This window comes from Sminthopsis crassicaudata, chromosome 1, assembly GCF_048593235.1.
Source record: "Sminthopsis crassicaudata isolate SCR6 chromosome 1, ASM4859323v1, whole genome shotgun sequence".
NCBI classification, from domain to species: Eukaryota; Metazoa; Chordata; class Mammalia; order Dasyuromorphia; family Dasyuridae; genus Sminthopsis; species Sminthopsis crassicaudata.
This window is the reverse complement of record NC_133617.1, coordinates 471,290,411-471,309,958: the sequence shown is the minus strand read 5'-3', so window position 1 is coordinate 471,309,958 and position 19,548 is coordinate 471,290,411. Positions and strand designations below refer to the sequence as shown.

The following is a 19,548-nucleotide window of genomic DNA, read 5'->3' as shown; positions in this document are numbered from 1 at the left end:
CCAGAAGCTGCTGGATCGCTCTCTGGGAAGAGATCTGCTGTGTCTTCTACTCAAATCTCTCCGACAGATTCTTCTTCCTGTAATGAACCGTTGTCTCCAGGCAGTTGCTGTTAACTCTTGTCCAAAGAAGTGACTTCCCTTCCTGCAGAGAGCTCCGTCAAGCCTGATGCAATTCAGAGTCTCCTCTTTCTCTGAGAGTCCTCTTCTTTTATTCTCCCAGAGAATGGGCGTGGGATAATGCAAGGGCTTCTGGGAAGAACCACCCCAGCCAATGAGCTTGCCCCCTCTATCAAGTCAACCTGAGTTCTCACCTTGTAACTATCCAGACAACCTCAGTTTTCACTTAGTAATCCTAACATATATTGAGTATAAATAATTAATACGCTCACAAGATGGTCATAAAAGGTGATACAAGACAAGACACTCTCAAAGAGTCTCTTAAGAACTTTAGAATCAATTGTAAGACATGGGAGACCCTGGCATAGAATCGCCCAGCATGGCCTGTCCTCATCAGAGAAGGTGCTGTGCTCTACAAGCAAAGCAGACTTGAATTAACTCAGAAGATGTACAAAATTAAAGAAGCTACCTCAAATGATCATATGGACTATTTGTGTCTGACCTATGGCAGAGCATCTTGAACTCATATTGGTCTGGTGAGCCACTGTCAGACACATTCTAACGCAACTCTAATATAGTGATGCCATTTTGGTCCTTTATGAGAACAAAGGAAAACAACCAACCAATATGCATTTAAATATAATATTCATTATTTTAAAATTTATAAAATGCTTCTAAGTTAAGGGTTCAAACCAGGAAGAAGTTTCCTGGATTGTTTTTTTTAAGGAAACATATTTTTATGATAAGCTATTGTTAGAATCATGAATATTATATTTAATAATATAATAAATAGTAATACAAAGTAAAACTACTTTTTGAGACTCATGATGAAAAATGCTATTCTCATCCTGAGAACAAACTATAGAGTCTGAATGCAGATCAAAGCATACTATTTTTCATTATTTTTTCTTTCTTGTGATTTTTTCCTTTCATTCTGATTCTTTTCTCATAACGTAACTAATGCAGAAATAAGTTTAATATAATTATACACGGATAACCCATATCAGATTGCTTGCTGTCGTCTTGGGGAAAAGAGAGGGAAGAAAAGGAAGGAAAAAAAATTGAATTAAAAATCTTATAAAAGTGAATGTTGAAAATTATCTTTATGTATAATGGAAAAAAATAACATACTAGTAAGTGGGAAGAAAAAGTAAAATATTTTATAATTACAGGAGAAAGAGAAAGACAGATGGGGGAGGGGCAAAGAGCAAAAGTTCTTGTTTTTATTACCTTCCTGCTGCCTTCCATGAGCCACTGAATTCTTTGCTGATAGGTTTCAATAGCTCTGTCAAGACACAAGCAAAGCTGTGAATAATCTTGCCATTGACTTTTACTTATATGTCACATTTAAAATTTTTTTTCAAAGTTTTTCCCATACCTATGTCACATTTGTTCTTAAGAACAAATCTGAGAGATTGGCACAAGACATATCAGCCCCATTTTACACCCCAAATGCTTAAGTGACTTGCCCCACCAGAACCTTCTCTCTCCTTCAGTGCTCTTTTTACTATCTCCCTGACCCTCTTCTTCATACTTAGTTTACTTTAATGGAAGATGCTCCCAGCTTTGATGTGTTTGCCCTAGTTACCTTCAAAAAGGAATATACTATTTCATTTATTGATTCAAAATACCTTTTCTACAGGAGGGTTTGATGAAATGTCCTTGAAGTCATTTTTGACTCTTCTCTCTCCTTCCTGGAGAAAAGCTTCACTTCTTTAGCTTGGCGTTCAAGATTCCATAGTTTGGCTCTGTCTTCATTGTTTTACGTTCTACCAATTTTCTACCTGAAGAATCTTCTTCTAGACCTGATTGTTTTATCACCTAAGAAACAGACCATTCTTCTTCCCAGTGCTAAGTCTTTGCCTGTTAACCTGTTTCTCCCACCCAGAGTGTTCTCCCTCTTCTCTATTTTTCAGGTTTCTTGCCACTTATTGGTACCTAGTAAAGAGCCTGAGAATCATAGGGTTTTAGACCTAAAGCTAGAAGAAATCTCTGTGGCTATCTAGTCCAACCCTATCATTTTTCTACATCAACTACTTCTGATTCATTTTGTCCTTCCTTGCAGTACTAAGAAAACCTGTTTATCTCATATCTCTCCCCTTTCTTCCCCTTCCTATTCTACCATTTCCTGTGGTCTTTCTTTCCAATGAGATTACAAACCCCTTGGGACAGGAGTGCTGTCTAGCACAATGTTATATCCATAGCACCTAAATGGTTGGAATATAGTAAGCTCAGATTGTAAGCTACTTGAAGGTATGAACTATCTTTTGCCTATTTTTGTATCCCCAGTGCTTAGTATAGTGCCTAACACACTCAGTTAAGTATTTCATCAGTGTTGACTGAATGAATTAAATAATACAAATCCTTTGAATTAGTCAACAATGCCAAGTTAAAGGATTTAAAACAAGCAAAAACTCTGCTTGGGTAAAACATCCAGGAATCATTTATTTGAGAGAGCCTAGCACAAGACCTAATGGAAAGGTACAGCATATAAAATGTCTCTCAAATGAAATATTTCACATACTTTTTAGCTGCTGGAGCTATTATACTTACTCAGAAAGTCTTGATTCAAAGAGACTGACAGCCTTTATTGGAAAGTGGATTTTTTGCATGATACTGTTGTTCTTGTTCCTAAAGAAAGAACATGTTATTATGAACTGCTATGCTTCCCTAGGGAAGGGGAAGAATAAAAGTAGGTATGAAGATGGGGATTAGAGATGGCAGAAGGAAGGAATATTTTCTTTAATTTGAGACTTACAGAACTACTGTGCCCTGGCTGATCAGATCCACCAATGTAAGCTTCAGGTATGTTAAACTGTGGGTGTCAAACCATTCTTCTAAATCTTTCTTAGATGGGTTCTGAGGCTCTTTTTCATGTCCTTTCTAAAAAATGATGGTCAGAGGCAAATTAGCAGTTAAAGGAGAGGGTAAAGGTGGAGAAGTTCCCCAGGTTTCTTTTGCAGTGATAACCAGGTACTGCCTACTCTGTCTAGACCAAGCCCAGGAAAACATTCACAGTCACTTCACAGGAAGGCAGGTACTTACAGAAATATCACTCAAAAATGTTTGTGTTCTGAGTGAATTAGTGTACAGAGCCATTACAATTTCTAAATTATTCATTTGGTATTTACCATCTGTTCCCTGTGTTCCCTTTTCTTGTGGTTCTGTCCTGTCTTTTCAGTAACCCTTAGGGTAAGGAATTGTTTATTATTTTTCTTTGTACCCACAAAATATCTAACACAATGCTGTACACATAGAAAGTATCTAATAAATGTTTGCTGGTTCTTTGAAAACAGAGTTCCTTCTCTGATGCCAAAATGCCAAAACTAACTAGATAAAGCATCCTGAATATTAATCAGGCCACAGTATGCAGGGCTTTATGGGAGAATATGTTAGAAAGAATAGACAAGATTGCCATGCCCTAGGAGTTGGAAGCAATCTTTAGATGTACTAATTCAATGTAATCCAATAAATATATTGAAGCCTGTGCTAGGAACTGGAGATGCTCACAATCTAATGGATGTTTGAACTCATCAGTGCTAGGAAGTTCTCTGCAATAATGGAAATAATAATCCAGTTAGACCTGACCAGCCTCTGCTTTTCTTGCCCAAGTCTGTTGTTAAATTTGCCACTAGGGGTCCATTCCACATGCTGGAGACTTTCCTTGCTTTCTCCTTTTTTCAGGGAAGTTCTTTGGCTATTATTATTTTTCATCTCATTTAACTTCTCAGTGTTATTTATTACTCCCGTTCTTTAGAGTTCCTCAATGGATATGTGTCAACTGTTTTATTATTAAAACTGCATTGTTGGGGCAGCTAGGTGGTGCAGTGGATAGACCACCAGCCTTGAAGTCAGGAGGACCCGACACTTAACACTTCCTAGCTGTGTCACTCTGGACAAATCACAACCCACAGAATTGGGTTTGCCACAGAAAAAAACAAACAAAAAAAACCCCGGCATGGTTTTGCAAGGGTCAATGTTGAAAAATTATCCATGCATATGTTTTGAAAATAAAAAGCTTTAATTAAAAAAAAAACACCAACAACAATAACCACCAAAAACTTCATTGTTGCTGAAGTTGTGAACTGATCCAACCATCCTGAAGAGCAATATGGAATTATGACCAAAAGGCAACAAACCATTTGATACAGCAATTCCACTAGTAGGCCTGTATCCTAAAAAAGGGAAAAGGACATGTGTAAAAATATTTATAGTAGTCTTTTTTGTGATGATAAATATTGGAAACTGAAGGGATGGCCAATTGGGAAATGGTTGAATTTCATAAGCAATGGTACATGAATGTAATGTAATACTAATATTCAAAAAGAATGGAGAACAGGCAGATTTCAGGGGGAAAAACACCTGGAAAGACTTATACAAACTGATGCAAAAGTGAAATGATCAGAACTAGGAAAACAGTGTCCCAGCAACATCGTGTGATGATTAACTATGATTGACTCAGCTCTTCTCAAAGGACTCACAAGGGAAAATGTTATCCATAATCAGATAAAGAATTTAAGGAATCTGAAGATTGAAATATATAATTCAAAAATTACTTTATTCTTTCTTGTGTTTTTTTCTTTTTATATGTTTTTTCTTTCACAACTGTGATTAATGTGGAAATATACTTTACATGACAGCACATGTATAAACAAAATACCTACCATCTTCAGAAGAGAGAAGGGCTTGGAAAGAGAAATATTTGGTACTCAAAATCTTTAAAAATGAATGCTAAAATTTTCTTGATATGTTAATGGGGGAAAAACAATACTATTTCTAGACTTTTTTGACTCATTTTAGTCAAGGAAGGAAATGGCAAATCCCACCAGAAAAATTCTAAATGGCATCATAAAGAGATTGAAACAATTGAACAATGAACAATAAAATTTCTGTTGTTACCAGTTCCAGTTGTTCAGTGATGAAGAGAGCCATCTACAACCAGAGAGAGGACTGCAGGAACTGAATGTGGACCACAGCATTTTCACTCTTTGTTGTTGTTTGGTTGCATTTTATTTTGCTTCATGTTTTCTCTTATGCAGCACTGATAACTATATAAATATGTATGCATATATTGAATTTAACATACATTTCTACCATGTTTAACATATATTGGACTACTTGCCATCTAGGGGAAGGCATGGGGGAAGGGGGAAAAATTGGAACACAGAGTTTTTTGTAAGGGTTAATGTTGAAAAATTGTCCATGCATATGTTTTGAAAAATAAAAAAGCTTTAATAAAAAAAAATTTCTGTTGTTACATTTTTCAAGGAACCTTTGAATGAATTTGACATATCTGGATAGGATACACCTTGTTTTTAAAAAGGCCAAAGGTGGCACTTTGAGCTATCAAATCAAGAGCTTTTTCATATTCAAAAGTATATATAGTGGAAGCTTATGATCTCTTTTAGTCATTAAGGTCACAAGGAAGGGGAGGAGAAAATACGCATTTACATGTAGTCTAAGTAGACTAGTAATCTACATGTCGCACTCTACCATGCTAAAAGCTTCTAACAAATTTTCTTTCATTTCACCAGAGGAAAAAAAAAAAGGCATAGTCATAGCCCTCAAGGAATTTAGTCTAGCAAAGGAGAGGAGTTTGAGAAACACAAATAACTATATTATAAAATAATTAACTACATAAGAAAAGTCACAGGGGTTGACCTGAGAGAATTAATCACCTTTAACTGAGAGTGATCAGAGAAAGTTTCATGGAGGAGATGACACCCAATCTAGACCTTGAAAGAAAGGAAGTCAGTAAGTAAGATGAGGGGAGTTATTGGCTCTAGGTGTGTGGGGGAAAAAAAAAAAGCCTAGAGGAAGGAGATGGCCACATCAGGTTAGGAAAAAGTGAGTAATCCAATTTTGTGGGAACATATGGTGTAGAAAAACTGTCAAAGTTGGAAAAGTAATTTGGGGTAGTATTGTGGAAAGCATTCAGAAGTTAGCTAAAGAATTTGCATTTTAGTTCCCAGGCAATGGGCTGGTATTGATTGAAGTGCTAAAGTGAGAATGGGTATTCAGAAGTTACTCATCCAAAGAGTTCAAGCTAGAACTAATCCTAACTTTCTCATATTTGTTAAATTAAAGGGAATTGAGTTCTATAGTTGTAATCCTGCCTTGCCTTCCCTAACAAAAGGAAAGGGAAAACCCCCCTGGCATGAGCTGAGACCAGAGCTTCCAGAATTGACTACTTATAATTCCCATCAATATAGATGAGCTTTAAATATCCCTGGAGAATGTCTAATTAAAACTGTAGAACAGTTCAGCCGTCTGCAGCCTCATACATGCCAGAGATGTCGTTGCTCTGCATTTGAGGCCCTTCAAGAAACGACATTATGTAGATGAGCATAGATTTAGAGCTGGAAAGTATATAAGAAGTTTCTGGTTCAACTCCTACCTTTTTATGAGTAATGGGGGCATTCCCCTTTGCTCATTCCTTCATTTCCCCAGCATTTCTAAGCTAATATGTTGGGGTGGAGGCAATTTAGGCCACATATAATTTTCTGAGAGTCTTCTAAATGACTGATAAGCTGATAACACTGAGTACCCATACCTAGCAGAAAAAAAAGTCAACTTTTGGCTGGCAGCCTTATTGGAGGCAGCCCTTTGGCTGATAAAATGTAAATTAATTGAGGGGTAAAACACGGTCCTTCCCTAAACTTAGTGATGGCAATGGGGGCTACTGCTCCCCATGTGGAATGTAACTGGCTGAATTTTTTCTAAAGCTCTGGTTGCCTTTATATTTCTGTGTTTCCTTCTTTTAGCAATGACCTTATGAGAAATGAAAACTCTGAAGAGATTCCAGCTTTGGCAGCTGGTGTCTTTACCTTCCCTGGCATCCAAGCAATAGGATTTTTGAGAAATTTTCTAGGCATTGGCAAGAGAGGGCTGGTTCCAAGGGAAGAGCTGGCATTGGAGAGACCAGCAAAAATGGTGGAGGAGGAACAAGCAGTAGAGTCCAGTTCTCCCCAACAACTACGCCTAGAAAGAGTGCTTGACTAGGAAATGCAAGGAAAAAGCAGACATTTTTCAATCTCTGGTCAGTATAGGGAGACAGACAGAGGTCTGTGCTCAGTGGGGAAACTGAGGGTTTCCTCTTATTCTGAGCCTGCTCCCTTGGTTACGCAATCCAGGCCTCAGACTAGGTTGGGAAACAAATTCTTTAACCTCACTCAGAGCCAAATAGCTTCTTCTCCCTTCTGTTAGGCTTCTTTGTCCAGGATAGAGGTCTGGTACAAAGCAGAAGGTAACTTTAGTTGTATCCAACTCTTTGGGACCCCATTTGAGTCTTATTTTATCCTTACAGTCCCTTGAAATAGATTCTTGTTGCTGTTCAATCATGTCCGATTCTTTGTGACCCTATTTTTCTCAGCAAAAATAATGAAATGATTTACTATTTCTTTCTCTAGTTCATTTTCTGGATGAGGAAACTAAGGCAAACAGGGTGAAGTTGATGTAATATACCTTCTAGGGGAGACAGCAATGATTTTGAGATCCCCTGACCTAACAATAAGTCAGTGATTCTAAATCTTCTGGCTTTGGGAGTCTGCCTCAGGAAACTCCCACACCCAACCTAAGAACAATCTGATTCTGAATGCTCCTCAATTCTTTGGTGACTGTCACATAGTTTCTGGCCTCAGGATAGTCCCATAGACTAAACTCCTGAGACAATAATGATAATCTGTTGGTCAGGGAGAATCAAATTGCAGAAATCACTCCTTGATCCTATCTCTGGGCCATAAAATGAACATATCTATAACATGAAGAACTAGATAAATGTGTCTCCTTGCTTCTATTTCTTTGCTAAATTCTCTTGGAATTTAGACCGCTTGTAATAGCATTACAATGACAATAAATTTTACCCCTTAACCAGGAAATGGGTTCAAGCCTGCAAATTCTTTTGAGACACCTCAAGACACTGGTCTGTGATCCCAATCTTTTATGGTTTCCTTTCCAACCTCAACAAAGTGACTTGCCCAGAGTCACAGTCAGTAAGTATCTGAAGCCAGATTTGAACTCAGGAAGATGAATATTTCTGCCTCCAGACCCAGTGCTCTGCGCTCTATGGCATCTATGTGCCCTGAAGTTAGCTTTAACCTAGGCATAAGCTGACTCCTCAGTCTCAGACAATCAAACAGCTGTAGCCAATGGATATTTCCACATACATATTAGAACAGAAAAGCTGCATATTCTTTTTAGATATTATTCAACATATAACTTTGAAAGCTTTCCTACTAGTCTGTGATTCTTTTTGGCCTTTTTGTTCTCTTCTGTACATTAACAAAAAAGATGTATTCATATAAGTAATCCAAAAACCAGAGTGGAGGGGGCCATATCAGGCAAAGACCATGTGAAGAAGGAAATAGATGAAGAATTCAGGAGATAGATTACAAGCCAGCCATAAACACACGACATAGGAGTAATTGGGATCTCCAATTATCTAGACATTTCTTGCAACTCTACCAAAATCAGAGCTGCTAATATATTCTTGGCTGGTCTTAATGACAATTTATCCTTAAAATGTGGAGAAAACATTAAGAGGAATTGCTTTTTTGGATGCAGTTGTTGAAATAGAAATGATGGAAACCTAGGGGGCAGAGGTAGAAATGACCATTATGTCTTAGCGTTTATGGTAGAAACCTGGACATTGTTTGACATGAATCTTTGGTTTTGGAAGAGTAGATTTCAAAAAGTTCCAGAGAAAAGCTAAGTAGAGTCTCAGGGACAACATTTCTTCAGGGCAAGGCAACCTGGGAAGAATGAGAAGTTCTCAAGAATCACAAAGGTCCATAGAGGCTATGACTAAGCATTGTCTTGGATCCTCATTAGAGAAATCAATGAGAATTTGTTCAGGAGTTAATGATATCTTTTTGATCAAATATGAGTTCCTTATCTGCTGCCACAATGAAGAGGCAATCAGTTCTTGTATTCGGCCTTTTAAGAGTACTACTGAGACAGACAAACAGAGAAACCAGTCAGACACATGAAGACTTCATTCTGTGAGAGGGAATTCTGCATACCCACACCATCCTTTGCCAGGAACCCATTAGTTAATCAAATTCTTGGTAAGTGCTTATGGATCAGGGACTGTGCTGGGTGTTGGGAATCTAAAAAAAATTCAATTTCTGTAATGTTCTGTGTATATATCTGTATCTATCTCTGTGTATACATATAAACAAATATATATATATGTCATATTTCATATACTCAAGAGGTTTTGTTGTTTTTCAGTTGTGTCTGACTGTGACCCCATTTAGGGCTGTTTTTTGTTTTTTGTTTTTTTTGGTAAAGATACAAAGATAGTAGTTTGCCATTTCCTTCTATGATTCATTTTCCAGATGAGGAAACTGAGGCAAAGAGGGTGAAGGTATTATGTCTTAAAGAAAAAGTGTTACTCCCTTTGTCCTGGGTGTGGTTGTTTGTCCTTCTTCTGAAAGAGGACCAATGACATCAGGAGAGTGATACCTTGATTTGCAAGTGAATTGCATTTAAGGGAGGCAGAGCTGTGCAAAATCATCAGCCTCCCTCCTCACTCCATCTTCTAGAGTCATCTGAATCCAATGGCCAGACTTAGGCCAGGACCACTGGCAATGGCTCTGGAGGCAGGGGGAGACCGTGGCCTTTTAAAATTAAGGTCTTTCTCACGACTCGGTTTGTCTGAGACAATTCCCATTTGGTAGTTAAAAGCTGGGTAATAAATGAGGCAAAAGATGGCCTAGTTTGCTTTCACAATGGGATCAGTTTGGGAGGAAGCCCTTCAGGGTTTCTGGCCAGAATAGAAATAATTGCTATTTATACTTTCTTTCAGCCAACCATCAGAACACATATAATAAGCAAGTGAAGCTTGGGCTGGGACCTATTATTGGCTAATTGGTGAGGTTCAGTGCGATTTGGATAAAAAAGTCAACTAGCTCCATTGGAATCCCAGTGACTTATCAAAGCCTGCCTTTTCAGTTATATTTCAAGAAATCACAGCTGAAAACTACATGAGACAAAAGGATTAATTGTTCCTGGTTTTGTCCTGAGAAACTTTGTTGAGGGTAAGATGTGTATGTAAATTTGGGAGTGGGTGTTGATAGAAAGGCTATTCTGATAAGAATTTGTGAATAGAAAATTGAGGGAAATGGGTAAAAAATTGAGGGTAAGATGGGTGAGGGGGATGCCTCAGTATACATACCACTGCTGCTAGAGATGGAAGAGCATGTTTAGGATGGAGCATTCCTTTTGCCTGTTTTCCCCTTCCCCTTTTATAATGTTCTTGTTCCACCTCACACTGCAAGGCAGGAAAGCATACATTAAAATCTGATTTTTACTGTTTATATCTATTACTGAATGATACAGTATGCTCAATCATAACAGTTGTATGTTTTTTAGTCTTGGGAGTAGGGAGTTGGGGAGAAGGACAGCAACAGGCATTGAATGCTGAGAGAGATACACTTTCTATTGGAAATGTCAGGATCCCTCTCTTTTTTTTCTTCTGTCAAGGAAGCTCTGGGTTGGAATTAAGGAGAATCTTAAAAGTGATTTTATATTCCATAACTTTCCAAAGTAAAGCAAAAGCATGAGGTGAAGGTTTTGCCTTTGAAAGGAAGGGAAAGGAAGGGAAGGCAGAAGCAGTTTCTGTCTGGGTCATATAGCCTTCCCATTGTTTTATTCTACCCAGCCTCAAAAGGAAATCCCTTTGTAGAGGGTAGTCAGGGAAGATAGTAGAGAAAAATTCATTCCCAATGGAACGAGAAGGGAAGTGGATGGAGAAGAGAGGCTCTACCCACGAAGAAGCAGTTTAGCTTTCTTCTTCATACACCATAATTCCCTCCCTCTCCATGACACGGCTATAGTCATCTGTGTACAAACTATCTCTTCCAATGTAGTGTAAGCGTCTGAAGAGCAGGAATATTTTTGCCTTTGTATCTCCAGTGCCTGGAATATGGTAGGTGATGATTAAGTGTCACTTAATTGACTAATCAATATAAATATCAATATAAATCTTCAAGGTTGAAGATTAAAGCCAATTCATTCTCACATCCGGAGTAATTCTTGTGCATGTTATCCCAAAAATATTCCAAAAGCGTTTCATTTAACACAGTTCTCTTGATGCTGAGTGGATATATATGGAATTCATGGGCTGTCCATCACTTTTGGCCCTTTTTCTTATTCATATATTTTTCATGTCTCTAATAACATCCTTTATATTCCTTTTGTGCAATTCCTGACTGATATTCTGTTATATCTTATTCACACCTACCATGTGGTTCTTCATTGTCCCTTGGATGACCCTTAACTTTTATTCTTCAGAGATCATGAAAATCTATGACTTATATTCATATAACATCCAAAAAACATTATTTAAAAGGGAGCTTTTGTTTCAGGGAGAGACTCAGGGTCACTAAAAGCATGGCAGAATTTCCCAAAGACAATCTAGGCTGCTCTTTTCCTATTCAATTCTGGGAGCAGCTTATTGTCCATGTATAGCATCTGTTCAAGACACATATACTAATGAACCAAATTTATGACTTGTCCATCCATGAAAAGTATGATATGATAGTAATGTATGATATGGTAGCAAAAAAATCTAATGCAGTCTTGAGTTTCTTTTAGAAAGCTGATAGTCCCATTGAACTTTATTCCAATCAATCATCTGGAATAATTTATTCAGTTCTGGGCAGATCTAAATTTATGACATTCCTTTCTCATTATAACCTCCTGTCTTTCCAATTTTCCCATTGAGTTACTACTTCCTATAAGGAGGAATACCTGACTTGAAGACATACAATCTCTCCTTGGTGTCTCCTGCTTAGGTCACATTTTCCTCCTTCCAGTCTTGACCGAATTTCAACAAGACATTATTCTTCACCTTGGAATTCCTCCAGTTTTCCCACCCTGCTAAATTATCCCTGACACTTGGTCATATTCACCATCTCTTTTTTGGTTCCTACTCTGAGTTACCAAGTCCTGGGAAGAAATCATGAAGTCTTGCCAATTGTGAACACTATAAATTCACAATATCTGATTTCAATCTTGTCCTTACTGCCATATAAGCCCTCTGTTTTGTCTCTTCATTCTGTTGTCCTTCATTTTGAAGAGGATCAATGACATTATAGGGTAATGTCTTGACTTGTACACGAACTGGATTTAAGGAAGACAAGTTGCATTAAGTTGTCAGCTTCACTCTGTCTTCCAGAGTCAGCAAAGTCAAGTGGCCAGACAAAAGTCAAGACAACTGGCTATGGTCCAGGATGCAGTGGATGAGCTTGCAGTCTTTAATGTCGATCAGGCTCTTGATCCACAGCTTGATACACAGCACTTGTTTCAGCTGCCTTCATGGCCACTGAACAAATTGTCCTCATCCACCTATTCCACTGGAAGAAGTCTTCACATGCTTGGGGTAGATACCTCCTAACTCACCAATGAGTTGGAGGTCCATAGGTTATCCTCAACTTAGTTTAGTCTACCTGTTTATGCATGTTCTTAGTCACAGGTAAGAGTTGAATACCACAAAGGTATACATATAACACCAGAGGTATTAATCCTCCTTGAACACCTCATAACACTCTCAAAGAAGTTGATCTAATCCTTCTGTCTTTTCAAACTTCCAATTTGATTCCACCTTCCATTTCTTTAATAGAGGAGCATCTATTTTGATATGAAGACATTTTTACACCTCAAGATCTGTCTTCATTCATCCTTTTGATCTTTGCTGTAGAAGAGGAGGTAGTCTTACTCCTTGTCAAGACCAAGCTTTTCTTATTAGCTCAGTCTTTCACTCACTCCATTTTTTCTCAGCCAATTCTCTGCTGCCTAAAAACACGTTCAGTCTCCCCTGCCTAAAAGACAATTTTAAAAAAAGTTCCATTGACCTTGTCTTTCTCTTAAGCGCTCATATCCTTGGGCCTCAGTTTCCTCATCTGTAAAATGGCTTTTAAGATCTCTTCTAGGTCTATGATCCTATCATCCTACCTTTTTAATTTGAGGCCATCAATGTTCTTTTAATTGATATTGAAATGACCTTTTCTCAATGTTAAATTCTCCTTGAATTGTCTAAAACATTTACCTCTTGTTGTGTGCTTAGCATAGTATCTAGTATACAGTAGCTTAACAAATATTTGTTGGTTTATTAGTGATTTCTAACTAGAAGTCTCAAAAATCTATATCTCCTGCTCCAGGTTTTAGCGCTAGTCCTGAATTTCCGTTTGTCTTCTGTTAGTGCCTCAAACTCAGAATTGAGCCAATTAACCTCCTCTTGAAACTTTCCTCTTCTCCCAACTTCATTTTCTGGTGTTGGCATCTTTAGCATCCCAGAAATAAACCCGGTTCAAAATTTAAGCATTATCTCTGAGTCTTCTGTCTCACTCATCTTTTCACATCCTACACCATTTGCCAGATTTTGTGGACTTTTACCCCCCACTATATTTCTGGAATTTATTTCTTTCTGTCTACACACAAAGTGAGCAGGTAGGTGGTTCAGTAGATAAAGCAGCAGGTTTGGAGTCAGGAAGACTCTTCCGGAATTCATCTAGCCTCAGCCTTACTAGCTGTGTGACCTTGGGCAAGTCACTTAATCCCTTTCGCCTTAGTTTCCTCATCTGGAAACTGAACTGGAAAAAGAAATGGCAAACCATTACAGTATCTCTGCCAAGGAAACCCCACAAAAGGAGTCACGAAGAGTGAGACACGACTAAATGACTCACTGACAAATATTCTGGCTAGAATGTTGTCCTGAATCGAATGTAACTAACTTTATACCTCATCAAAAAATCTTGGAGCTGGAAAGAAACTCTGCAAATAATTTGATTATATCCTCTCCTTTTATCTAGAATGTCATCATAGATCAAAAGTGTGAGATATTTTAAATTTTACTCTCTGATTAGTTAACAATAACAATTTATAATTACATCACACTTTTTAACCATTCAAAGCTCACATCTGTAAGGTAAGTAGAGAAAACTTCATTTCTATTTGACATATACAACTTTACTCAAACTGGTTAAAATAAAGGGAAAATGTGACACTCCCTCCTACTCCACCTCCCCACATCATGGGTACAGCAAGAATAGCAGCTTTAACTACAATTTTGGCTACCTGGTACTGAAAAGATTTTGCATTTTGCAGGTGGGTTGGATTGAAATGTCAAGAATCCAAGGACAAGGTATTGTATGACTCAAATGAGATAAAAGATGTAAAGCGATTTGCAAACTTTAAAGTGCTATATAAGTGCCAGTCATTATTATTATTATTATCATTATTATTAGTTTTTATTATTAGCCTACAGGTACCAGATCTCATTAGCAGAGCCTACTATTCCTGCTGAGTTGGGCTGAAAATGTTTAACAACTGGGATTTGTGAAGAAAAAAGAATATAGGGTACATGCTCACTTTTAAGTTTAATCAGCATTATCAATCTTTTTCCTTAACACCTGGTTAATCAACAAAACAATTAATGAAGTCTTAATTTGCAATGAGACATAAATGATGAGATTGAAAAATTAACAATAGGTTTTTGGAAACCTAGGAGCCAGTTCTTGCACATCCCTAGTCCTTCCTTTCCAAAAGGTGGTACTATATGTTTTAGAAAAATGAGGTTTCAGAGCCTGGTGAAATAGTAACCTGAAATCATGGTATACTAGAAGTCCCAATCTGCTTAAGTTACAAGTTTTCTTAAAAGTCACAGAATAACAATACTAAAAATGGTCCCATAGCCTTTTACTTCATTTTATTGGCAAGGAAAAGGCAGCTAAATTACTTTCTTGAGTAATTTATTCCAATTAATTCCAACACAGCAAAATTGGAAACTAGGATTTGGGTCTTCCTCTTTCTACTGTGCCACATACAAGTTATATTTACATCTCAGCCAGAGAATTATATGCATACCAGTTACAGATTCGATTATTACAAAAATGACACACATTGATGAATCTTCCATCTTATCATCAATAGACTGCCTGTGAACACAGGTAAGCATGATTGCCCGTATCAAATATATACCAGATTTCACTATTCTGATCTTCTCTTGGGTGACATTTTGAGGTTGACATGCTGAGCATAGTAGAGTTCTTAACCATATTTATTCATCTTTCCCATATTAGAAACTTTTGAACATGGATGCAGCATTATAACATCTGAAGAAGTACTACTGAATACAGCTATTTTGACTCTATTGCCCATGGATTAAACCTCAGGATCTGATCCCTACCGAGATAGAACAATGCCTTAATATGGCAGCTAGGACATAAAGTGAACAGATGACTCTTCTTTCTACTTCTCCCTTTATGCATGTAAGATTTCGTTCTTAAAGATTTAGACTTAAAACTCAAATCACTCTGGTTTTCTTAGATTGGCCAACAAGAGATTCCAGGCCAAGCCCTACTTGGTCACTGTTTGGGCCCTAATTGGCTCAGAGTGAATTGTTTCTATTTTGGCCAGAAACCCTGCCACATTTCTTACTCAGCCTAATTGGGTGTTGCCTCAGTCAAACTGAGGTCTGTTAAAGACCTCAGGCCAAGGTCTCTCACTATATTCTGGGTCCCTCCAGTTGTCTTGATCTCCATGGGACCCAGATGACTCTGGAGGGGAAAACAAAGCAGGTGATTTTGCCCAACCTCCCTCACTTAAGTCTAATTGACCTGCATGTCAGGGCATCATCTCCCTGATGTGGTGGTTCTCTTCAAGAATGAAGGACAAACCACAATATACACATAGAAAAAAAGGATACAAGGTTTAACAACCCTCCATTTGCAGAATCACAGAACCAGTTTGTTTTTTAAGTTGGAAGAGATCTTTCAGCTTATTTATTCCAACTTCTCAATTTATTAAATGCCTACTCTGGGATTTTAAAAAAGGGAAAGGGACTTGTATGAGCAAGAATGTTTGTGGCAGCCCTCTTTGTAGTAGCCAGAAACTGGAAACTGAGTGGATGTCCCTCAATTGGAGAATGAATAATATTATGGTTGAATAAATTATGGTTTTATGAATATTATGGAATATTATTGTTCTGTAAGAAATGACCAACAGGATAATTTCAGAAAGGCCTGGAGAGACTTACATGAACTGATGCTGAGTGAAATGAGCAGGACCAGGAGATCATTAGATACTTCAATAACAATACTATATGATGATCAATTCTGATGGACGAGGTCTTCTCCAACAATGAGATGAACCAAATCAGTTCCAAGAGAGCAGTAATGAACTGAACCAGCTACATCCAGAGAAAGAACTCTGGGAGATGACTATGAACCACTACTTAGAATTCCCAATCCCTCTATTTTTGTCTGCCTGCATTTTTGATTTCCTTCATGGGCTAATTGTACACTATTTCAAAGTCCGATTCTTTTTGTAAAGCAAAATAACTGTTTGGACATGTATACATATATTGTATTTAACTTTACTTTAACATATTTAACATGTATTGGTCAACCTGCCATCTGGGGGAAGGGGTGGAGGGAAGGAGGGGAAAAGTTGAAACAAAAAGTTTTGCAATTGTCAATGATGGAAAATTACCTATTCATAAAATTTTTGTAAAAATTAAATAAATAAATTAAAAATATAAATGCCTACTCTGGGATGAAGGACAATATGGTATAGTAGAGTTGGTTTCAAATGCAGAAGACAGTGAGTTCAAATCTTGCCTGGGGCATCTATTTGACCTTGGGCAAATCAATTAGCCTCTTAGTGCCCACTTATTTGCCCTCTTAGTGCCACATTATAAGTTTCATAGAAGGTACAGAATAACCACTGAGAGGAGGAATGCTCTTTATCAATGAAATCACAGGTACAATCACTGTCCTCCTAAGAGAAATACTTGCTTTCAAGGAGCCTACAATTTAATGGGGGAAATAAGCCTTGATAATGACAGATGGTCATCTAGTCTTTGATTAATCACTTCCTTGATTGGGAGCTCTGTATGTTCTTTTCAATGTTGGATAGCTTTGAATATAAAACTATTTTCTTTTGCAAGGAGAAAGGTCAATCTCTCTAACTCGAATCCAATAACTGTAGCACAATTAAACACCTCTGGCATAATATTCTTTTTTCCATCTCTTATGTTCTCTTTGGTATAATTTAAATACAGAAGTCATTTAACTGTTTCTCATGTGACATGAGCTTTATCTCATTCCAGACTTTTAGTCTTTCTAACCTTGTGATGGGAATATCTGAAGTAGATGAAAAATGGAAATACTTCTCTAATAAAAGAGAATAATCTGTTTTCCCCCTTTTTTTTCATGTACAAAGTAATTCAAATGAATAGATATGTCTCACTCTGTTAAGAGGACTATATATTTTTCTAAAGAATTTTAAGAAAAAATCCATTTCTATTCATGTTCAGTATGAAAATAAAATCTATCTTCTATCTCAGAAAAACAAAACAAAAAATGGGAAATGGTTTTGAATTTCACTTTGTATTTTCCATCTTTGCTAACTTATACTTTGCAAATTTCATGTCAATCAGCAGCAAGCATTTATTAGGTGCATAATTATGTGATAGAGATTTACTGCTAGTCCCTTGGTCTTACACATTTGGGAGGAATTATTTCTTTTCCCTTCTTTGGGTGCAATTCAAAGAATTTTGAACATAGATATTTTTACTTAGTCAATTAATTATACTCTTCTCCCTAGTCCTGCATGTTCTGATGTTGCTTTGCCAAGTCCAACTTTTCAGCTGTTCTAGATTGAGGTATATCATTTAGGAAAAGCCTTTGAGCAAATCCACCCTTCATCCATATCTAATTCCCTAAGCATTTGTAACTATTTCTTATTAGCTATATAACTTTTTTGTTTGTTTGCTTGTTTTACCAAGTCCTGGGTCTGTTTGATGTTTGAAACCAATAGTCCATTATTCGTTTTTTCAGGGTTTCCATCGATCAGCTGCAAAGTTTTCTGCCTTTTAAAGTCTGCATCAATATTTCCTTTTATGCTATAAAACACAAATTTCATTTGGTCATTGCTCATAATTTGCTGTTTTCTTAATTTAACCTGTTTATACTCCATCCCTCCAGAGTAACCTTGGAGAATTTTAGGGTTTTTTTTTTGTGTTTGTTTTGGTTTGCATAATCCTGAGATTTTCTTATTTGCTTTGTTTTTCTTCCAGTTATCCTTTAGAAACTCTACTAAAATCAGTCCTCAGAATTTGTGCCTCAGGGCCAGTTTAAAGGGGAAAACTTTTCATAAAGTGGTATATCAGTAATTAGCCCTTCTCTAATTTGGATTCTAATACATATTATTCTTATAATTTGTTCCACATATGATAGTATTGTGGAAAAATTTCATGCTATTTAACAAAAATGCAAATAATATCATTTCCCTTTTATGAGTAAAAAATTTATTTTCATTTGGAAACTCAGGTAAGCTAGTTCCTTACCTAAGATCTTGTGGAAATCTTTCATTATCTTGAATCTGGACTCCAATTCTGGTTTGTGTGGCCATTTTAGAATACTCCAAGATATAGTTCCCTATGAAGGAAGATTGGCACATGATGAATACAATCTGTGGCAAACATTCTGAAATAAGGCATGTGACATGAAACTTCTTTGGGTATCCTTAGTTCTTTTAAAAGTATGGTAAAGCTACCTATAATCACATGAAAAAATGCTCTAAATCACTACTAATTAGGGAAATGCAAACTAAAACAATTTTGAGGTACCACGTCAAAACTCTCAGATTGGCTAAAATGACAGGAAAAGATAACACAAATGTTGGAGTGGATGTGGGAAAACGGGCACTGGTGTATTGTTGTTGTTGGAGTTATGAACTGATTTAACCATTCTGAAGAGCAATCTGGAACTATGTCCAAAGAGCTATAAAACTGCATATCCTTTGCTACTATTGCATCTGTATCCCAAGGAAATCATAGAAGAGGAAAAATGTGCAAAAATATGTGTAGCAGCTCTTTTTGACAAAAAATTGGAAAATGAGTAAATGACCATCAACTGGGGAATGGCTGAATAAGTTATGGTATATGAAAGTAATAGAATTTTATTATTCTATTAAAAAATGATGAACAAGCTGATTTTAGAAAGGCCTGGAAAGATTTATATGAACTGATGCTGAGCAAAACAAGTAAAACCAGGAATATATTGTACACACTAATCGTAAGATTGTGCAATGATAAACAATGAAAGACTTGATTCTTCTTAGCAGTTCAATGATCCAAAGCAATCCCAATAAACTTTGGATAGAAAACACCATCTACATCCAGAGAGAGAACTATAGAGGCTAAATATAAATAACACATGTTATGTTCACTTTTTTCTTTTTCTTTTTTTCTTTCATTGTTTTTTCTCTCATGATTTTTCTCTACCAATATGAGTCATAGAGAAATAGTGTATTTAAAAATTAATATACATGTATAAACAAGAAAAAAATTTTAAAAGGAAAAAAATAGTATCATGGTAGGAGAAAACACACTAAATTCAATGCCACAGAGTATTTTATTTTGGA

At 36.8% G+C, this 19,548-nt stretch overlaps 1 protein-coding gene across 12 annotated transcripts in view; it reads right to left on the bottom strand.

Moving 5' to 3' along the window:
- The window catches only part of VWA3A (von Willebrand factor A domain containing 3A), a 91,290-nt gene that overhangs the window by 68,603 nt on the left and 3,139 nt on the right, over positions 1-19,548 (bottom strand). For 7 of the 12 annotated variants that reach the window (XR_012484597.1, XM_074280999.1, XM_074280998.1 and 4 more), the window contains exons 2-7: positions 18,470-18,560; positions 17,905-18,025; positions 10,295-10,390; positions 2,876-3,000; positions 2,671-2,748; positions 1,348-1,402 (exon numbers count right to left, since the gene is read on the bottom strand). Coding sequence is in view for 11 of the 12 variants with exons in the window: in XM_074280999.1 (XP_074137100.1) it covers positions 1,348-1,402; positions 2,671-2,748; positions 2,876-3,000; positions 10,295-10,390; positions 17,905-18,025; positions 18,470-18,534 (540 nt within the window). In the remaining variant the exon portion in view is untranslated. Of the gene's footprint in view, positions 1-1,347; positions 1,403-2,670; positions 2,749-2,875; positions 3,001-5,016; positions 5,166-10,294; positions 10,391-17,904; positions 18,026-18,469; positions 18,562-19,548 lie in introns of those variants that run through there. The other 5 variants (XM_074281003.1, XM_074281008.1, XM_074281004.1 and 2 more) reach the window with 4 other exon arrangements.